This window comes from Cebus imitator, unplaced genomic scaffold (assembly GCF_001604975.1).
Source record: "Cebus imitator isolate Cc_AM_T3 unplaced genomic scaffold, Cebus_imitator-1.0 Scaffold179, whole genome shotgun sequence".
NCBI classification, from domain to species: domain Eukaryota; kingdom Metazoa; phylum Chordata; class Mammalia; order Primates; family Cebidae; genus Cebus; species Cebus imitator.
Window position 1 is genome coordinate 40,803 of NW_016107494.1, and position 21,196 is coordinate 61,998.

The 21,196-nt window shown below is 41.8% G+C and overlaps 1 protein-coding gene and 1 non-coding gene across 6 annotated transcripts in view; one reads left to right on the top strand and one right to left on the bottom strand.

Moving 5' to 3' along the window:
• Nucleotides 1-3,031: 3,031 nt before the first annotated feature.
• Nucleotides 3,032-21,196, bottom strand: part of PGBD2 (piggyBac transposable element derived 2) — a 27,608-nt gene continuing 9,443 nt past the window's right edge. The window contains exons 1-3 of one of the 5 annotated variants that reach the window (XR_005202923.1): nucleotides 16,160-17,909; nucleotides 12,036-13,857; nucleotides 3,032-4,328 (exon numbers count right to left, since the gene is read on the bottom strand). Coding sequence is in view for 4 of the 5 variants with exons in the window: in XM_017545314.2 (XP_017400803.1) it covers nucleotides 12,096-13,857; nucleotides 16,160-16,176 (1,779 nt within the window). In the remaining variant the exon portion in view is untranslated. Of the gene's footprint in view, nucleotides 4,329-11,547; nucleotides 13,858-16,159; nucleotides 17,910-21,097; nucleotides 21,174-21,196 lie in introns of those variants that run through there. The other 4 variants (XM_017545314.2, XM_017545316.2, XM_017545315.2 and 1 more) reach the window with 4 other exon arrangements.
• On the top strand, nucleotides 16,959-17,061 carry LOC119473715. The gene has a single exon (XR_005202937.1). It is a non-coding gene; the product is annotated as a U6 spliceosomal RNA (small nuclear RNA).

Consider the following 21,196-nt stretch of genomic DNA (forward strand, 5'->3'; position numbering starts at 1 on the left):
GCAGCGAGATTCACAACAGCTAAAAGGAAAAATCAACCGACGGGTCCACCATCAGATGAAAAGATAAACACAGTGTGATCCATCCGCACAGCAGAATATGACTCAGACTTAAGAAGGAAGTGAGGCTGGGCAAGGTGGCTCATGCCTGTAATCCCAGCACTCTGGGAGGTCATGGTGGGTAGAGACTCTGTCTCGAAAAAATAAATACATACAAATAAAGAGAAATAACAAAGGAAGTGAGACTATATCGTGAGTGACTCTAATAAGTAAGAACTGAAAGCGTTCTCAGCTGCTGATAGCATTGCTACCAACCAGTTCAGTTATGTTGCTTTTCCTGGCTGGGAAGACCTGCACTTGTCTCCCAGGGCTCATCTTTCTGTACACCAGGCCAATGATGGCTGGCCACAGCCTCATCTGCAGCACCTTGATCTGGTAACCTACAGGAAAAGCACAATGATACACTCCTTTAACACACCCTCAAAAGGCTAAAATCCAAAGAAATGTAAAATAACAAGTGTTAGCAAGGTCAGAGAGAAAAGAGAGAAATCACCATCCTTAAATACCATATGTGTAATATAAAATAGTGCAGCCTATTTTTAACATAGTTTCATATTTTCTCACAAGTGAAAAATAGGCTGGGCACAGTAGCTAATGCCTGCAATCACAGCACACTGGGAGGCTGAGACAGTTGTGTCGCTTGAGTCCAGGAGTTCAAGACCAGCCAGGATGACACAGCAAAACCATCTCTACTATAAATACAAAAATTAGCCTGTTCATGGTGACACACACCTGTAGTCCCAGCTACTTGGGGGGCTGAAATGGGAGGACTGCTTGAGCCCAGAATGTGGAAGTCACAGGAATCCAGGATCACACCCCTGCACTCCAGCTTGGGCGACAGCATAGGACACTTTCTCAAAAAAGAAAGGCCAGGCACGGTGGCTCATGCCTGTAATCCCAGCACTTTGGGAGGGCGAGAGGGACAGATCACTTGAGGTTAGGAGTTCAAGACCAGCTTGACCAATATGGCAAAACCCCGTCTCTACTAAAAATATGAAAATTACCCAGGCTTGCTAGCACGCACTTGTTATCCCAGCTACTTGGGAGGCTGAGGCAGGAGAACTGCTTAAACCCAGGAGGGAGAGGCTGCAGTAAGCTGGTATCAAGCCACTGCACTCCAGCCTGGCTAACACGGCAAGATTCCATCTGAAAAAATAAAAAAAGAAAGAAAACCAAAATGCCTGGGATTGGCAGGGTGCAGTGGCTAAAGCCTGTAATCCCAGCAATTTGGGAGGCTGAGGCACTCGCAGAGCACCTGACGGCAGTTCAAGACCAGCCTGACCAACATAAAAAAACACCCATCTCACCAAAAGAGAGCCTGCATAGCCAAGTCAATTCTAAGCAAAAAGAACAAAGCGGGAGGCATCACACTACTGGACCTAAAACTATACTACAAGGCTACAGTAAAACAGCTTGGTACTGGTACCAAAACAGAGACATAGACCAATGGAACAGAACAGAGTCCTCAGAGGCAACACCACACATCTACAACCATCTGATCTTTGACAAACCTGACAAAAACAAGCAATGGGGAAAGGATTCCCTGTTTAATAAATGGTGTTGGGAAAACTGGCTAGCCATGTGCAGAAAGCAGAAACTGGACCCCTTCCTGACACCTTACACTAAAATTAACTCCAGATGGATTAAAGACTTAAACATAAGACCTAACACCATAAAAACCCTAAAAGAGAATCTAGGCAAAACCATTCAGGACATACGCATAGGCAAGGACTTCATGACCAAAACACCAAAAGCATTGACAACAAAAGCCAAAATAGACAAATGGGACCTAATCAAACTCCACAGCTTCTGCACAGCAAAAGAAACAGTCATTAGAGTGAATCGGCAACCAACAGAATGGGAAAAAAATTTTGCAGTCTACCCATCTGACAAAGGGCTGATATCCAGAATCTACAAACAAATAAAACAGATTTACAAGAAAAAAAGAAACAAGCCCATTCAAAAGTCGGGGAAGGATACGAACAGATACTTTACAAAAGAAGACATACATGAGGCCAACAAACATGAAAAAATGCTCATCATCACTGTTCACTAGAGAAATGCAAATCAAAACTACATTGAGATACCATCTCAAGCAGTTAGAATGGCGATCATTAAAAAAACTGGAGACAACAGATGCTACAGAGGATGTGGAGAAATAGCAACACTTATACACTGTTGCTGGGAGTGTAAATTAGTTCAACCATAGTTGAAGACAATGTGGCAATTCCTCAAGGACCTAGATATATAAATTCAATTTACCCAGCAATCCCATTACCGGGTATATATCCAAAGGATTATAAATCGTTCTACTATAAAGACACATGCACACGAATGTTCATCGCAGCACTGTTTACAATAGCAAAGACCCGGAACCAGCCCAAATGCCCATCGACGACAGACTAGACAGGGAAAATGTGGCACATACACACCATGGAATACTATGTGGCCATAAAAAATGATGAGTTCATGTCCTTTGTAGGGACACGGATGAACCTGGAAACCATCATTCTCAGCAAACTGACACAAAAACAGAAAATCACACACTGCATGTTCTCACTCACAGGTGGGTGTTGAACAATGAGAACATATGGACACAGGGAGGGGAGCATCACACACTGGGGTCTGTCCGGGGGGAAATAGGGGAGGGAGAGCAGGGGGTGGGGAGTTAGGGAGAGAGAGCATGGGGAGAAATGCCAGATATAGGCGATGGGTAGGAAGGCAGCAAACCACACTGCCATGTGTGTACCTATGCAACAGTCTTGCATGTTCTTCACATGTACCCCAAAACCTAAAATGCAATAAAAAAAAATATACAGAAAAAAAAAAAAGAAAGAAAGAAAAACACCCATCTCTACTGAAAATACGAAAATTAGCCGGGCATGGTGGTATGCACCTCTAATCCCAGCTCCTCAGGTGGCTGAGGTCGGAGGATCACTTCAATCTGGGAGGTGAAGTTTGCATTAAGCCAAGATGGTACTACTGCACTCCAGCCTGGGCAACAGAGAAAGACTCCGTCTCAAAAAAAATTCAAAAAAATTTCACACTAGAATAGTTATACTAAAAAAAAATGAGTTGACAAAGATGTGCAGAAACTTGAACCCTTAAAACACTGCTTGTAACAATAATAAATGGTGTAGCCTATCTGTAAAATTTTTTGGTGTTTCTTCAGTTACAAATAGATTTGCCATATGGCTCAATTATTCCATTCCTAGGCATATACATCAAAGACCTGAAGACAGGTGTTCAAACAATTTGCATGCTCTTTAAATCTGTCAAGGTGACAAATATGCAGGAAAGTCTGGGAACAGTGCCAGGAAAATAAAACAGGATCAGAAAAATGAAAAAACACATTGTACTCCCAGGTGATGCAGGAGGTAAAAGTGAAATGAGTTTGTAGACTGAATTATCATGTAGGGACCATGCTGATTTCCTGATCTAGGGAAATGTAGTGGTTACCTGGGAGAGTGTCTCTACTTTGGGTAAAATACACTGAAGTATTTCGTGGGACATGTAAATCTGGTACTGCAACAACTGCTGCAGAATCTAAGAGAAGGAACAGTTTATACTTTGTACTGCTATTGGAGGATTCCTAGAAGTATGACATTATTGGAAAGTAAATTACTTTTTAAAACAACCATATCAATACCATGCCAGGAAAGCAGAGACTTCATCAAAATCCATTATAGACGCTATAGTTCAACCAAAGCTGTGAAACCCTTATAAAAGTCTCAATGTCAACAGAGTCTACTTAGTAGATATATTTACTAATATTAGAGGCTACTGTGTGGATATATTAGTGTTACGGCATGGTGTGGATATTAGATTAGTGTTAGGGCATGGTGTGGATATTATATTGGTGTTAGGGCACATTGCGATTACTACATTAAAGGCCACTGTGAGAATATACATTAGCAGGCACTGTGTTTTGGACATTGACAATATCAGAGTGTAGTCAAAATAGTGGGATTGGAGGGTTTCATTTTTCTAGATGAATTCCTTCCTCTGCTGAGTACTCTCTAAAGACTCTCTCCTCTGCACTCAGGGATGTGAACAGGAAGCTTTTTTACTCACCAATGAATAACACCAAGCTGACACGACCTTCATGCTGCCCTGAGGAAGATAAAGCTCCCTGCTGCTTCTGGCACCTCATAGGGAAGTTGCTCAGGAGTCGGTACATGGGCCCTCTGGTGGCGACAAGGCTCAGCACAGATACTGTTGCTCACAGTTTCTCCGCAGATGCATGCCCCCTCCTAGTTGCCCTGAAATACCTATAAAATTCAATATTCAGTTTATTCAATGTCATAATTTTGGAAATTCAAACTGAAATGAAGCCCACTATAACCATATCCCTCCCAAAAATGGTGATGGAAGGATTATTTGGAAGCCATATAGAAGGAAAGGTATACACAAATTAAAACACAAGAACCTACTCAAAATAGTCCAGAGCCTATAATTGAAAATGCAAAACTGTGAGAAATCAAAAAGAAAATCTATGTGACATTGGGTTTGGTATTAAGTTTTAACACACATCATCAAACGCCAACTCATGAAACTATTCATAACATAGACTTTATAAAACTCAATTTTCCACTGTGAAAAATCCCATTCAGAGAACAAAAAGCCGAGACTGTTAGAAGATATTTACAAAATACATATGTGATTTTTAAAACTGTATTAAAAATACACAAATAACTCTTCAAAGGAACAGTAAAAATTTCATTTATTTTTTTCTTTTTTAAAGATGAGGTTTCACCATATTGGTCAGGCTGGTCTCGAACTCCTGACCTCAGGTGATCCACCCGCCTTAGCCTACCAAAGTGCTGGGATTACAGGCATGAGCCACCATGCCCAGCGGAACAGTAAAATTTTAAACTGGCCAGGCACAGTGGCTCACACCTGTAGTCCCAGCACCTTTGGAGGCCAAGGCAGGCAGATCATTACGAGGTCATGAGTTCAAAATCAGCCTGGGCAACATGGTGAAACCTCATTTCTACTAAAATTCAAAAAACGAGCCAGGTGTGGCAGCACTCAACTGCAATCCCAGCTACTCGGGAGGCAGAGGTGGGAGAATTGCTTGAACCGAGGACGCAGAGTTGTAGTGAACCAAAATTGTGCCACTGCACTCCAGCTTAGGTGACAGAGCTAGACTCCATCTCCAAAAAAAAAACCTAAAACTAAAACCCCAATTAAAACTGGGTAAATATCTGAACAGACACCCACCCAAAGAAAATAAACAGATAGATAGCATGCCACGCATGGTGGCGCATGCCTGTAATCCCAGCACTCTGGGAGGCTGAGGCGGGTGGATCACCTAAGGTCAGAAGTTCGAGATCAGCCTGGCCAACATGGCAAAACCCCTTCTCTACTAAAAATACAAAATATTAGCAGGGCATGGTGGTGGGCGCCTGTAATCCCAGCTACTTGGGAGGCTGGGGCAAAATAATTGCTTGAACACAGAAAGCAGAGGTTGCAGTGAGCCAAGATCAAGCCATCGCACTTCAGCCTGAATGACAGAGTAAGACGCTGTCTCAAAAAAAAACCCCCAAAAATATACAGATAGCAAATAATCATACAAAAGGATGCTCAACATCATGTCACATTAGGAGACTGCAAATTAAAACAATGCTGAGATGGCTGGGTGACATTAGGAGACTGCAAATTAAAATAATGCTGAGATGGCTGGGCGTGGTGTCCTTTTTAAAAAGGTGAACATTTTTCGTCTAATTCAAAGCTTATTTAAAGTTTATGTATAGGCCAGGCATGGTGACTCGCGTCTGTAATCCCAGCACTTTGGGAGACCAATATGGGCGGATCACCTGAGGTCAGGAGTTTGAGACCAGTCTGGCCAACATGGTAAAACCCTGTCCCTACCAAAAATTAGTCAGGTGTGGTGGCATGTACCTATAATCCCAGCTACCCGGGAGACTGAGGCAGGAAAATCACTGGAACCCAGGAGGCATAGTCTGTGGTGAGCTGAGATTATGCCACTGCACTCCAGTCTGGGTGACAGAGTGAGACTCCATCTCAAAAAGAAAGAAAGGAGTGGGGGCCGGCAGAAAGAAAGAGACAGAAAGGAAGAAAGGTTATGTATAAAACAGGGTGAAAGAAACCAGGAAATGAGAGAAATGTAAAGAAAGTCATAAAAATAGTTTTTTAAATAAGAAAGTTTATTATTTTTGAGATGGAATTTCACTGTTGTTGCCCAGGCTGGAGTCCAGTGGCTCAGTATCAGCTCTCTGCAACTTCCACCTCCCAGGTTCAAGTGATTCTCCTGTCTGGCTTTGGCCTCCCAAAGTGCTGGGATTTCAGGCATGAGCCACCACACCCAGCCTATTTTGTTTTTTTCAGAGTCAAGGAAACTTTTCTTTTGAGCTACGGATGGCTTTCAACAATTTGGTACAATCCTTGGCCATGCACGGTGGCTCATGCCTATAATCTCAGCACTTTGGGAGGCCAAGGTGGGTGGATCACCTGAGGTCAGTAGTTTCAGCTGGCCAACACGGTAAATCCTTGTCTTTACTAATAAATACTAAAATTAGCTGGGCGTGGTGGTGGATGCCTGTTATCCAGCTACTTGGGAGGTTGAGGCAGGAGAATCACTCAAACCTGGGAGGTGGAGTTTGCAGTGAGCTGAGATTACGCCACTGCACTCTAGCATGGACGACAAGAGTAATTCTATCTCAAAAAAATTTTTGGTATGCTTCTATGTACAAACTTTAGAAATACTTGTTTATTCCTGATTTTTACAGAATTTGGAAACTATTCATGAGTATTGTTAACTAATGGCAATACAGTTATTTGTACAAGTGTAATAGGAATCTGTTTTCATTTATAACAGGACTCAATTGGAGAAACTGGTTATTTTACCAAGGCTTTGACTAGAATGATGTGCTTTTCTTTAAGGAATCAAACTTGATTTATAGAGCCAATGGAAGCCCCTTGGGAAAACTGGCATCATACCTTTTCTACACAGTCCCTGTACAGGGTTCCTAAGGTGTGGTAAGTAAAGAATGTCACTTTCTGACAGCCCCGGAGCCCAAAGTTTATCTTGGAAACTGAAGAGGAGAGGGATTTACCCAGCTCATATGTATTTGATGGTACAAATCCATGGCTGGGCTTGGCTTTAAAAAAGTCTTATCTGACATTCCTTCTATGGAACAAAGTTCCCTCAAAACTAACTTGAAAGCCTATGTAAAAGAATAATTATCCTTGCTGTGCTGTATACAAATAATCAGGCCAAGTATAATAAAGCAAATCAATCCTACCATGATCTGTCTTTAGTAAAACTGGAGACAGAAAAATTATGTTTGAAAAACTATAGTACACCTGTTATTGAATTCTACTCTTGCCTAATGTTTTCCAATTTTTACTACTTTCTACAGTTTTAACTGAATTCTAATTTTTCATGGCTACAAGCCTGCAAGATAATGTGTTCAATTTTTTTCTTTTTTCCACCTTTTTCCTAATTTGGAGTCACAAAAACTCAGCTGTGCTTTGGTAAAGCCCTGCAAACTGAAGCTAGACAATTTAAACTTCAGAAGAAAATAACAGCAACTTATTTACATACATAAGCCACTTTCATACCTGCCTACTGATGTATGAACTTCAGAGTAATGTGGCCTATATTGATTTTCCATGATGGTTCTTTTGTTTGTTATTGTTCTCCCTTACTGTCCCTATTTTCTCTTCATAAGACATGAGACTGCAACCTGCCAAAAATGAACTTTCCTAATAATGTTGGACCTACCTGTCTAGAATAAACCATCCTAGTCATAAGAGATCAGACAAAACCTGAAACCAGAGACTCATTTTTTCCTAAAATGCTTTCACCAAAAGATTTTAAAACAGAAATGGGGGAAAATGTGAAAGGAAAATAAATCTTGTGGTCCCCAGATCAATAATCTAAAGAGAAAAGTCAAGCTGGGAACTGCTAAGGGCAAAACTGCCTCTCATTCTCTTCAAAGTCACCCCTCTGCTCACTGAGATAAATGCATATCTGATTGGCTCATTTTGAGAGGCTAATCATAAACTCAAAATAACATAACAATTTGTCTCTTACCCACATATGACCTGGAAACCCTCTCTCCGCTTTGAGTTGTCCAGCTTTCACCTCCAGTTGTCCCACATTTCTGGATTGAACCAATGTACATCTTACACATATTGGTTGATGTCTCATTGTCAGAGCATTTGAACCAAAATAACTTCATCTTGAGGGAGGGCTAGGAAAATGAGGCTGGGACTCACTGGACTGCATTCCCAGAAAGTTAGGCATTTCTATCCTCTAGACGTTTATGGTTAAGGGAACAGATAAATAACATTTACTAAACAGACCCAGACCTAGGAGTGTCCTCATATCCCCATAGCTTGGTAACAGAAGCATTCCTAATTTTGCTTTAACGATAACATCTGTTCCTGCAAAATATGGTAATTTAGAAAATTAATCCTTTATCACAAATCCCATAATCTTTTTTTATCCTATATATAAACAAGTACTGTACCTAAGGTGAACTCTAAGCAGAGGCTTTCTTGAAACCAAGGAGACAGCCCTGATGATGTACTAATCATCTACAGGGTCATTCTTCCTCTGTCTTGAATAGCATGTTTGTAACTGAGTTACTCTATGGTTCTGTCCTGTAAAATCTAAGAAGTCCAACAGCCTTCCTTCATTTTATTCCATTTTCTCTGTTTACTTTAATTCCAGCTGGCAGTGTTTCTGGTGTGTAAGCTCTATTCTGTTGTGATGGCTGATTAGGTCCATGATTCACACCCACACTAATCTTATCTAATAGCCTGTCACACCATAATGCCCTCTTCCAAACATGCTAATTTTTTTTGTCTTTTTAATTTTATGTTTAGCACCAGAGCAGTCACACTGGAAAACATGCTAAGTTTTTTGCTGTGTAATATGGATAGGCTGAGAATTTTTCCCATCTGTAATTTCTACTACTTTTTTGCATACAAATTTCATCTTCATTTATTTTTTCTTACATGTTACCATAAGCAGCCAGGATGAATAAAGCCACTCCTTCAACACTTGTCTTAGAAATCTCTTCAGCAGTAAAAGCCATATATGACAGCCCCCCAGCTAGTATCTTACTGAATGGAGAAAAAGTGAAAGCCTTTCCTCTGAAATTTGGAACACAAAAAGGATGCCCACTTTCACCATTGTTATTCAATGTGGTACTGGAAATCCTAGCTAGAGCAATCAGACAAAAGAAATAAAGGGCATCTAAATTGGAAAGAAGTCAAATTATACTTGCTTTCAGATGATACGATCTTATATTTAGAAAAACCTAGACTCCATCAAAAAAAAAATTAGAACCGATAATCACATTCAGCAAAGTTGCAGGATACAATATCAACATATGAAAATCAGTGGCATTTCTACATGCCAACAGTGAGCAATCTAAAAAAGAAATTTAAAAAGTAATCACATTTACAATGGCCACAAATACCTAGAAATTAACTTAATCAAAGAAGTGAAAGATATGTACAATAAAATCCATAAAACATTAATGCAAGAAACTGAAGAGGACACTCCAAAAAAATGGAAAAATATTCCCCATGCAGAATTGGAAAAGTGACCACACAACCCAGAGTAATCTACAGATTAAATGTAATCCCTATCAAATACCAAGGACATTCTTCACAGAAATAGAAAATACAATCCTAAAATTTATATGGAACCACAAAAGACCCAGAATAGCTAAAGCTATTCTAAAAAAAATAAATAAAACTAGAGGTATCATACTACCAGACCTCAAACAATACTACAGAGCACTAGTAACCAAAACGGTATGGTAGTAGCATAAAACAGACACCAAATAGAGAATCAACAGAACAGAGGACCCAGAAATAAATCCACATATCTAGAGTGACCTCATTTTTGACAAAGGTGCCAAGAACATGCATTATGGAGAGTCTCCCCTATCTCTCACCGTACACAAAAATTGAATCAAAATGGATTAAAATCTTTAATACCTTAAACTATAAAACTACTATAAGAAAACACTGGGGAAACTGACCAGAACATTGGAGTGGACAAAGATTTCTTTAGCAATACTCCACAACCACAGGCAACCAAAGCAAAAATGAACAAATGGGATTACATCACGTTAAAAAGCTTATGTGCAGCAAAGAAAACAATCAACAAAGTGAAGGATAATCCATAGAATGGGAGAACATATTTGCAAATTACACATTGGACAAGAAATTAATAACCAGAATACATAATAAACTCAAATGACTCTACAGCAAAAAAAAATCTAATAATCTGATTTGAAAATGGGCAAAAAGATCTAAATAAACATCTCTCTAAAGATGTACACTGGGAGGCCAAGGTGAGCAAATCACTTGAGGTCAAGAGGGCAATACCAGCCTAGCCAACACGGTATCTCTACTAAAAATAACAAAATTAGGCAGCTGTGGTGGTGGGCACCTGTTACCAGCCACTTGGGAGGCTGAGGTGAAGAATCACTTGAGCCCAGAAGACAGTAGTTGCAGTGAGCCGAGGTCACACACCACTGCACTCCAACCTAGGTAATAAGGTGAACTTCATCTCAAAAAAAAGAAATGTACAAATAGCAAACAGGTATACAAAAGGTGCTCAACATCACTAATGAACAGAAAAATGCAAGTCAAAACTACATTGAGATACCTCAACCCAGTAAAAATGGCTTTTATCCAAAGACAGACAATAACACATGCTGGCAAGGATGTACAGAAAAGGGAACTCTCGAACACTGTTGGAGGGAATGTAATTAGTACAAGCTCTACAGAGAACAGTTTGGAGGTTCCTCAAAAACTAAAAATAAAGCTACCATATGATTCAGGAATCCCATTCCTAAGTATATATCCAAAAGAAAAAAAATCAGTATATTGAAGATCTGAACTACTATATTTATTTTCTGTACTATTCACAATAGAATGGATAAATATACACAAATAAAATGAAATATTAATATTTAGCCACAAAAAAAAACGAGATTCAGTCATTTGCAACAACATGAATGCAATTGGAGGTCATTATATTAAGTGGTAAATAAGCAAAGCACAGAAAGACAAACTTCAGATGTTCTCACTCATTTGTGGGAGCTAAAAATGAAAACAATTAAACTCATGGACATACAGAGTAGAAAGAACGTTACCAGGGCTTGGAAAGGGAAATTGGGGTGTGGGGGAGAGCGGGGATAGTTAATGGGTATGAAAAAATGGAAAGAATGAGGAAGACCTAGTATTTGCTAGCACAACAGGGTGAACAGAGTTAAAAATAATTTAATTGTACATTTTAAAATAACTAAGAGTATAATCAGTTTGTAAAACAAAGGACAAAATGTAAATTTTGTAATTTTACATTTACCCTGATGTAATTGTTACACAGCTTGTCTATATCAAAGTATCTCATGTAACCCATAAAAAAACACACCTACTATGTACCCACAAAAATTTAAAAAAACATTTTTTAAAAAAAGGAATCCCACATTGATATATTAGGAAAATATTTTTATCAAGAAAATATGAACTCTGCAACACTAGCCCTCTGACTAAATACAAGGCAGATTATCTATTCCTGGACAGTTTGATAACCTTGGATAAAGACGAAATAAATACGATTAAGAAATCCATCATATTTACATGATATTTATACACTATTGCCTATCTTAGATTATAAATCCTGGCATGCAATGGTAAAGTCTTTTCACTGTTCTTGCAAGTTTTCCTTTGATTATTCTTGCTAGGATTCAAATATACTATAAAGCACAATTTTTATCTGAATAAAAAAAGTCCTTAACTTTAAATAAATGCCAGAAAATAAAGATTTGCAAATATTACTAACATAAATATTAATTTATATCACATGTAGGTATAATAGAACACAATAAAAAAGAGAACTGTATTGTGGGTAGGGAGAAAATAGAAAACCAAGTCATCAGAAATTCAGGTCTTTTTTCCAACACAGAACAGAAGTACTCAACTGCGATCCGTAATGAGCTATAAACATCTCGTTATAAACCAAACAAGCATGTCTCGCGATGTCACCGGATGTGGTACTCCCTGAAGCACTTGGCATGGACACCCTTCTGGCACTTCTCGCACCGGGTATTGGTCTGTGAGTGGCAGAGGGCACATCGGGTCCTCTTGTCCTGGTGGATAATCCAATGCCCAATCATATCAAAGCGGCTCTCAGTCTCCAGCCGCCTGCTTCGCCTCCCTTGAGAGGTCGTGTCAGCATTGCTCTCCAGATACACACAGGCAATATATCTCCGGAAAGCAAGGAGGTCCACCTGGGCATCTTGGCAGCAGATCCTATGTAGCTGCCATGCATTGTTGAGGGCAGCATCAATGACATAGCCAATGAAGCTTGAGTACCACTTCATGCCTCGGATCTTCACCTTGTACTTGGCAATATTCTGGTCCATCCGACCAACACCCCCCACCTTCTCCTGATACAGCTTCACCAGTGATGGTTGGTGGACCTGAGTCCGCGTTTTAGCTGTTCCAGAGTGACGACTAGTCACCCTCACTGGCTCTATACCCACAGCATTGGAGCAAATGTTGACCACGCTGCTATCGTGCCAGCGGCACACGATGATCTCCTCACTCTCATCAACTTTGTAATCAAATGAACCCCTCTTCATTTTCTTCAGTTCTTTGGGGTCTTTTAGGGGACATCGCTCAGTCCTGTACTCACGAACAGTTCCTGTGGCCTTCACCCCCTTTTTCCTCAAAATGGACATCAGTTTAACACTTGTAAAAACCTTGTCAAAAAATATGTGATATGGCAGAAAACCACGCTCCTGAAGTGCATCCACAAATTTTACTACCATACTGCCTCCTAGATCCAAGCTCCTGTCTGGCTTGGTAAAAAGTGTGCCCTGTGAGGGCTCAAACCAAACCAAGTAGCCTCTGCTGGTTGTCCCACACCAAATCTTGTACCCAAGTCGCAAAGGCTTCCCTGTGTACAGCTGCCTGGACCCCCGACGCCCAAAGTACTCACACATAGACTCCCCAAAGCTGTAGAACTCTTCCAAGGGTGCATGCTTCTGGAAATTGCAGTTCATCCGGATGATGAGAGGTCTGACCTTGGCAAACCTATCATTTGCATCAAGTTCGTTGTTATCTGCAAAATGTAGGTATGAGAAGATTAGTTCAAATCTGTCCCTTCTAATTGCATCAGCTACAAGATGATGATGTGAATCAGGAGAGGTTTCCCAGAACATCCTTCTCCTTGGATAAGAGATGTACCCACTTAAAATCAAAATGCCCAAAACACACTTCAATTCCTGAGTTGTAAGACTCAGATTGACATTTTTCTGCCAAGCGTAACGATTGGTTTCATTAACAATGAAATTAATTGTTCCTTCATCAAAAAACAATTCAAAAAGGCCCACAGGACTCAGTTCTTGGCTTTTCAGATCCTCAATATGAGGATCTGATGCCATCCAACTGCCAAAGTCTGGACGAATATCTCTTTTGGTCCAAACGCGCTGAGGCTTCACAACTGCTTTCTGCCTCTTCTTGGCTGGCTGCAGCTCTAGGTCATCATTATCCTCCCCGGTGCCAGAGTCCTCACACAGGACTGAAGCATGCAGCACACTGCCAGGAAGGTGAGCACCTCGCTGGCTGTCTTCATCACCTGAGTCCTCATCAGTAAATTCCCCTGAAGCATTGTCAGGAGGCGCAATGAAAATCTCTTCCCTATTGTTGCTGGACTCTTCCTCCTCCATAGCATTCAGAACCTCAAGTAGCTTTGCAGACTTCACCTTTGAGTGGGAACCTCTCCCAGTAATGACATCTCTGTAATGACAGGAAACAGAATCAGGAAGAGGCCATGCCAGAAAGCCAATGCGTCAGCAGAAAAGAGGAGGATGCTCCCACTATAAAATATTTTCATCTGAATGGCTTCACAGATCTCACACAAGGAATAGCAATTAGTAAGTAAATTTTCCAGATAAACACAGATTATGCTTTTAAGTGCAGAAGTATTTTAATGATGGGAGACAGACTAAAGAGGTGTTACCTAATTCCTTTCCTTCTTAAACAATGTGTTCTAAAACAAAGGATCCCCTTTAGTGATGAATCCAGATGCTGCTGTTATCACTCCAGATAACAGAAACTGCCAACAGGGAGCCCTGGTCAGCTGGAGTGACACCCACTGCTGTCCCCTCAGGCTCGGTGGCCCTAGGAGCTCAGCAATTACATTTGTCTTACTATACCTTCCCTCTCTTAATTGACAAACAGAAGTTTCCCTTATTCCCCAAATTCTCAAACTCCCCCTACTTGAACTCTCACTACCCAAATTCAAGAACTGAGCAGATTTGGATTTTCAGATAGCTCCCTTGCGGCTATCATACTGCATGCTAACTGCCATCAGAAGCCAAATCAACTTGGAAAACATGGAAACTCCTGCCACTCTCTTGCCCTGTGGACATAGGAATCAAATGGATGGTAAGTGATATAGGTGCTCCTCGACTTACAATCAGGATACATACCAATAAACTCATCATGAGTTAAAAATGACTTAAGTAAAAAATGCCTTAAGTAAAAAATGCATTTAATACACCTAACCTAGCAAACATCATAGCTTACCCTAGCCTATCGTAAACGTGTTCAGATCACTTACATTAGCCTATAGTTGGGAAAAGTCATCAAACACAAAGCCTATAATTTAATAAAGTATTAAATAGCTGATATAATTTATTGAATACAGTACTAAAAGTTAAAAATAGAGTGGCTGTATGGGTATTGAAAGTACGGTTTCTACAGAATGTATATGGCTTTTACACCATCCTAAGTTGAACCATGTTAAGTGGGAGACTCTCTGTACTTGCATTTGAGCACAGTGAACAGGTGCTGCCCAGGGGCTGGTGATGGGCAAACTCCACACCCAACCTGCATAGCATTTTAGTTCTAATTGAGGGAGTCAGACAACAAATCAACAAACAAATAGCTACAATGGTGTCAGGTAGCAATGAATGCCATCCCAGATAAGGGACAGAATGCAACGAAGTGGTAGAGCTAGGGGTGCTATTTTGGACGGAATGGTGAGAGAAGGCTCACAGGGTGGCGGGCCTGAAAGAGGTGAGAGATTGAACCCTGCAGACAGCTGGAGACAAGATGTCCCAGGCAGAGAGAAAGAACCACAGGCACACGGCCCTGACACTGAAGGGACTTGACATCTGCAGAAGAGCAAGGAGGTCAATGAGGCTTAAGGTGCAATGCGGACAGGAGATCAGAGCAGAGCAGAGCCAGAGAGAACCAGGCCCCACAGGACTCCGCAGGCCCTGGCCAGGACTTCCATTGTTCAGCTGCCACAGGTAGCCCCAGAGTGATGGAACAGGGCAGTAAGGAGTCGTACCTAGGCTGTCAATACATCACCCTGACTGGGAGAATGGACTTAGCAGGGAGGGTAGGCACAGAGGTGCTTGCTGCTGCTCTGTGCCCCTTTGAAGGCCCCAACCTCTACATGAGGACCTTCCATCCCAAAGGAAAGATCCAAGATTTACCACAGAAGACTGACTGCCAGCTGCAATGCTGACTTCTGGGGAGGTGAGGTATTCACTCATTCAAGCTCTGCATGGGCCAGGACAAGAGGCCAGTTTGAAGGGAAAGGAAATTCAAAGCCCATCCCATGGGCCCTGGAGTAAAGTTCTCAGGGGCAGCAGCCACCTTCACACTTTCTCTGACGTAGCCTCGCCCAGTTCCCAGGGGCAGGTCCCGGGCTGCAAGGCCAGGGTCTCTACCAATTTGACTGCCCAAGCTCCTCCTCACCCCCCGACCCTCAAATAACTTGTGCACATGATTGTTCAAACCCCAGGCATAAGAAAGCCTGCAGGGACTGAGGTGGCCCCAGGGATAACCATCTGGTGTCTTTATCTTGAAAAATGAGGAAAGTGAAGTCACGTTTACTCTCGAGTGATGAGTCGAGAGTAAACATTAGTGCTACATGACCACACCCATACACACAACCATCTGCCTTTTCCCATTTTTCCCATTATTCTCCCATCTCCTCTCCCTTCTTTCTTTAAACTTCCTGGCCTTTCAAAAACACAGGGGAATACATTCTTTGATAAAACATTTGATCAAACGGCACTCCTACCTGGATGCTGAAGCCATGAAGAACTGGGAAGACGAAGCTGCCTTTACTCACAGAGTCTAAGAATCTGTAAGACAAGCAAAGTCAATTTTAAAAAGTTATATCTTAACAAGCAAGGCAATAGCATCTTCTCTACCATTTAAGTGAAAAATATCTCTGCCTTAAGATTCATTACCTTAATAGTGTCTGGGTCGACTGGTTCTTCAGAGGGAAAAAAGCAAGCTCCCTCATCTCACAACTCACACCAAAATACATTCTAAAATAGGAGTCCTCATTGTCAGAACTAATGACATTTGGGGCTAGATGAGTCCGCTTGTGGGGTGGCAGGAGGCTTTCCACTGCATTTCAGGATATTTAATGGCATCCCTGGCTTCTACCAGTAGATGCCAGTAGAACACCCTACTGCACTGTCCATAACAGCAACGCATCAGAAAAACATAAAGGACTACCAACTGGGAAATGAATATAACTATATTATATGGAAGTTTAAAAAAATGAACTACCTAGACAGCATACAGATCTTGAAAACAACACTTAATGAAACAAAGCTGCAGAGAGAAAGTGTACAGCATCACTTATATAACTATAAATACCTACAAGCAATTCTCTGTGTTGTTGATAGATGCTATGTGCAGTGCTGGAGTATAAAACCGGAACTGGAAGGCTACACGCCAGCTCTTCACAGAAGTGGTAACCACAGGGGAAGGAGGGAAACTGGAGTGGGAAAGTGGGAGATGAGATGGGGTGGCAGGTGGGAGTGGAAGGCCAACCAGATCTGTTAGTTTTTTTTAAAGAAATCTGAGTGCTCACTTTGGCAGCACATACACTAAAATTGGACCAATACTGAGATTAGCACGGCCTGTCCACAAGGATTACATGCAAATTCATAAGTATTCCATATTTTTAAAAATCTGCATCAATTATGGCAAATGTGCTAAACATTTTTACTGATGGTAATGCATTTAATTCCCTTCACAACTTCTTGAGGTTTGTAGTAACCTTCATTTAACCACTGAGGAAGCTAAGGTATGGAAAGAAGTGATTTGCTCAGCAATGCAGAACACAATCACAACAGATTTTGAAGGTGTTAGTCTCCAAGGGCATCTACTTAGTTTTCCAGGAGATTACACAGTCACACTTTAGTAATTTTAATTCATGGAAAACCAGTCACCTTGACCCTGTCAATAAGCTGACAAAATGCAGTAATGCTGAGGGGAAATGCAAACAGAGGCCAGGAGGCATCCCCGTTTATCCACAGAGCTCACAGAAATTAATTATAGGAGTAGGGGGATTTGCACATGCACACAATGATAATGGGAGTTTCCACAAGGATTCAGGCGATGAAAATATCTCAGCACCGCAGAGACTCCATGCCAATATTTTCAAAATGGTGATGACTGCTGGCAAACCACCTGGCCAGTTAATTTCTCATTTTAAGATATTCAACTTCCTATGCATTTTGATTTGTCTGGACAACTCACTACGGGCCACTTTTACAACAGCAATAACAGACCAACAACGCTTCTCTGCACATCTCCAATAGCTCTCCCACCTGGGGTCATATCCTTGTCTCCCTGTTACACCCAGAACAGCAGCAGTTAGTGGAAGGAGGAAGAAGGGCACTCAGAAGGTGCTTTAAAATGTGTTGGGGGGCCGGGCGCGGTGGCTCACGCTTGTAATCCCAGCACTTTGGGAGGCCGAGGCGGGTGGATCACGAGGTCAAGAGATCGAGACCATCCTGGTCAACGCGGTGAAACCCCGTCTCTACTAAAACTACAAAAAAATTAGCTGGGCATGGTGGTGCGTGCCTGTAGTCCCAGCTACTCAGGAGGCTGAGGCAGGAGAATTGCCTGAANAAAAATTAGCTGGGCATGGTGGTGCGTGCCTGTAGTCCCAGCTACTCAGGAGGCTGAGGCAGGAGAATTGCCTGAACCCAGGAGGCGGAGGTTGTGGTGAGCCGAGATCGCGCCATTGCACTCCAGCCTGGGTAACAAGAGCGAAACTCTGTCTCAAAAAAAATAAAAAATAAAAAAATAAAATTTGTTGGGGGAGAAGGTTGGTTGTCACAATGGGAGAAGGAGTGAAAAGGGTTACAGCAGTCCCACAATGTGTGGGTCAGTCCCACAAACGACACCTGTCTCATACCCTCACGACTTCCATCTGTCCTGCCAAAACCTACGTGCAATGATTTAACTTGGGCTTAGAACCAAACTCAGATTTATATAAATATAAAACATCTTTTGCACAATTTTAATATAGTATAGTAAACACACTAACAGTAGAGAAAATGAAAATCTTTTTATCAGAACTTTACCAACACTTGTTCACCATTTTGAAAAACTGTATCACCACTAGTATCGGTGTTTGTGATACAAGTCATCATCAATGCAACACACTCAGGTCTTTTTATATCTCTAGCTATAGCATTCATGGTATCTTGACATACGCATATGTAACCCTTCTATAAAAATGCCAAGTACAAAGAACAAGTATAAATACTATTCAAGCAAATGTGGCCTTACTAGCCTAAAATTCATTTTAATTCCTATGTCACCCCCTACCAAATGAAGCTCCACCTGGCCCTGAAGTCAGCTCAGTCACACCGTTTCTGACCAATTCCCGACAACCGAGCCAAGGCCGCCTCTGTCAGCTACTCAAAGCACGCTCTTCCTAGGCCAGTGTCCTTCCGTGCCGTTTGTGAGACCATTGCATGAATACTATCTGTTCTAGACTGGGTCTGATCTTCACTGTATACCCAAAGCACACTCACAGGGAGGCTGAGTCTGATCACAACTGTATATCCAACACTTACATAGTAGCTGGATCTGATCTCCATTATATATACACACAGTGCTTGCTTACAGAGTCCAGTGAACACAAGACCTGGGCAACTGCCCTCAGGAGAGGCCTTGAGAAGTGATTTTGTTTTTTTCTATGAGAATCCAAAGGCCTTTCTTAAAGCCTAAAATAAAACCCTCAGCATCATCTTCCTAATCTTCCCAGCAGCATCTTCCTAATCTTCCCCAGTTCTGCTTCCTAATCGTCTCCAATATATTAGACAAACCAGGGGATCTGTCTCCTCTGTCATCCCCTAGCTGAACCTGTTCCAGGCAGGTATCACCAAAGGGCCAAGTGCCCCTATCCTTAAGACTCAACTACAGAGTCCAGGGCCTTGAGTGCAAAAATACTCAGTAAAGTAGCTCCTTAAGTCCATTTCCTCCCATAACAGGGACAGAGCAGGGGAACACTAATGCCTCTAGTCTTTTCTCCTCCATCCACCAGGAGGAGGTGAATGGATGCTCAGTGACCTGCTCTCAGGGGCAAACCAACAGCTCCCAAATCACAAGGCACATAAACAGTGATAAAGTCAAAATGCTGTGTGGCCAAGAAAAAGAGTATTAGGAGTTGTTTAGTACCCTACACACACACCATGGCCCAAATGACCCCATCACCAACTGGTTGTCCTGGTAATCTTAAAATACAACTTCAATGTTGTGTGGCCAGAGCCCTCACCAAAGGACTAATTCACAGACTCCCCATGCTCTCTCAGGCAGGCTTTAAGCCCAACCTCTCCAATGAACTTCTATCCTGCCAGCCTGCCAGGAAGTTCACTGAATCGTCTACCTATGAACCCATAAAAACAAACCACACTCAGCAAATTCTGATTCCATCTGCCCCTTTGCAGCCAATTCTAAGAGTTACGCATGCATACATACAATCAATCTTGCTCGAACACTCCTCCTATACCCCCTTAGCCCTCCAGAAAGGATGACAAATTTTTTCCCTCCTGATGTTATTCTACCTTCCTCTCCCCAACTACCCAATTTCTAGTCTCTGTAGGTTCACTCTCAAGCTTTTGTGGTCAAGCAGTAACAGTGGCTGGCATGTCCTGTGAAATCAATCCTGGTTGGGTTCTGTAGACACAGAAGATAAGAGAACATGTAGCTCCTGCAATCAGTGACCTCCACTCCTTTGGGACACTCACTCCTGCCTCAAGGTGGCTCTCAGGAGTAAGGGGAAGTAGAAAAGACACCCATCAAATGAGATGCCTAAATTCCATTTCCAGCAGTATGGCAGACCACAGATGCCAAAAAACTCTCCTGATGAAAACTTAAAGAGCTGGATAAAATTTAAAATGCTGGCCGGGCGCGGTGGCTCACGCCTGTAATCCCAGCACTTTGGGAGGCCGAGGTGGGTGGATCACGGGGTCAAGAGATCGAGACCATTCTGGTCAACATGGTGAAACCCCGTCTCTACCAAAAATACAAAAAATTAGCTGGGCATGGTGGTGCGTGCCTGTAATCCCACCTACTCAGGAGGCTGAGGCAGGAGAATTGCCTGAACCCAGGAGGCAGAGGTTGCGGTGTGCTGAGATCGCGCCATTGCACTCCAGCCTGGGTAACATGAGTGAAACTCCGTCTCAAAGAAAAAAAAAAAAAAATTTAAAATGCTGCACTGACCTGATAAGAAAACATGGAATCTCACTGGGTCAAAAAGCAAAATCAATCAGGGAGCCCTAAGGAGCAAGGGAGTCTTCAGCTAGCTTTCACTCTGAGGAGTTCTCATGAATTGTGGTGACATTAAGCCCCCTATTTTGAACTACATGGAGTATAAAACCTAGAGGAAACTAAAGTCAGGCTAGTACAAAGGGCTAGGAAAATAGGCCTGCACAAAGGGCCTACTCAAGGGCTACACCCAAAGGTAAGGATGAATAAAAGGTAACCCAACTCTGAAGAAGAGGCCAGAAAATAAATATGCCTGAATTAATCACACCACTGGATAAAAGTCAGGAAGGGAGTGTCTCCTAAGAATTTGTAACTATGAAGGTTTATGAGGCCAACTGATACTGCCTAATGGGCTCAATAACCACAAATAAAAATTTTAACCCAAAGTGCTCTTCATTAACAGTGTTGCCCCAGGAATAGTGAAAACAGATAAAACCTCTCTGGAGGAATACATCCCCAACAAAAACATTGAAGAGCTCCACTGATAACAGTTCCAAAGATGAATTCACATTCTGGAAAAAAAAAAAAAAAAAAA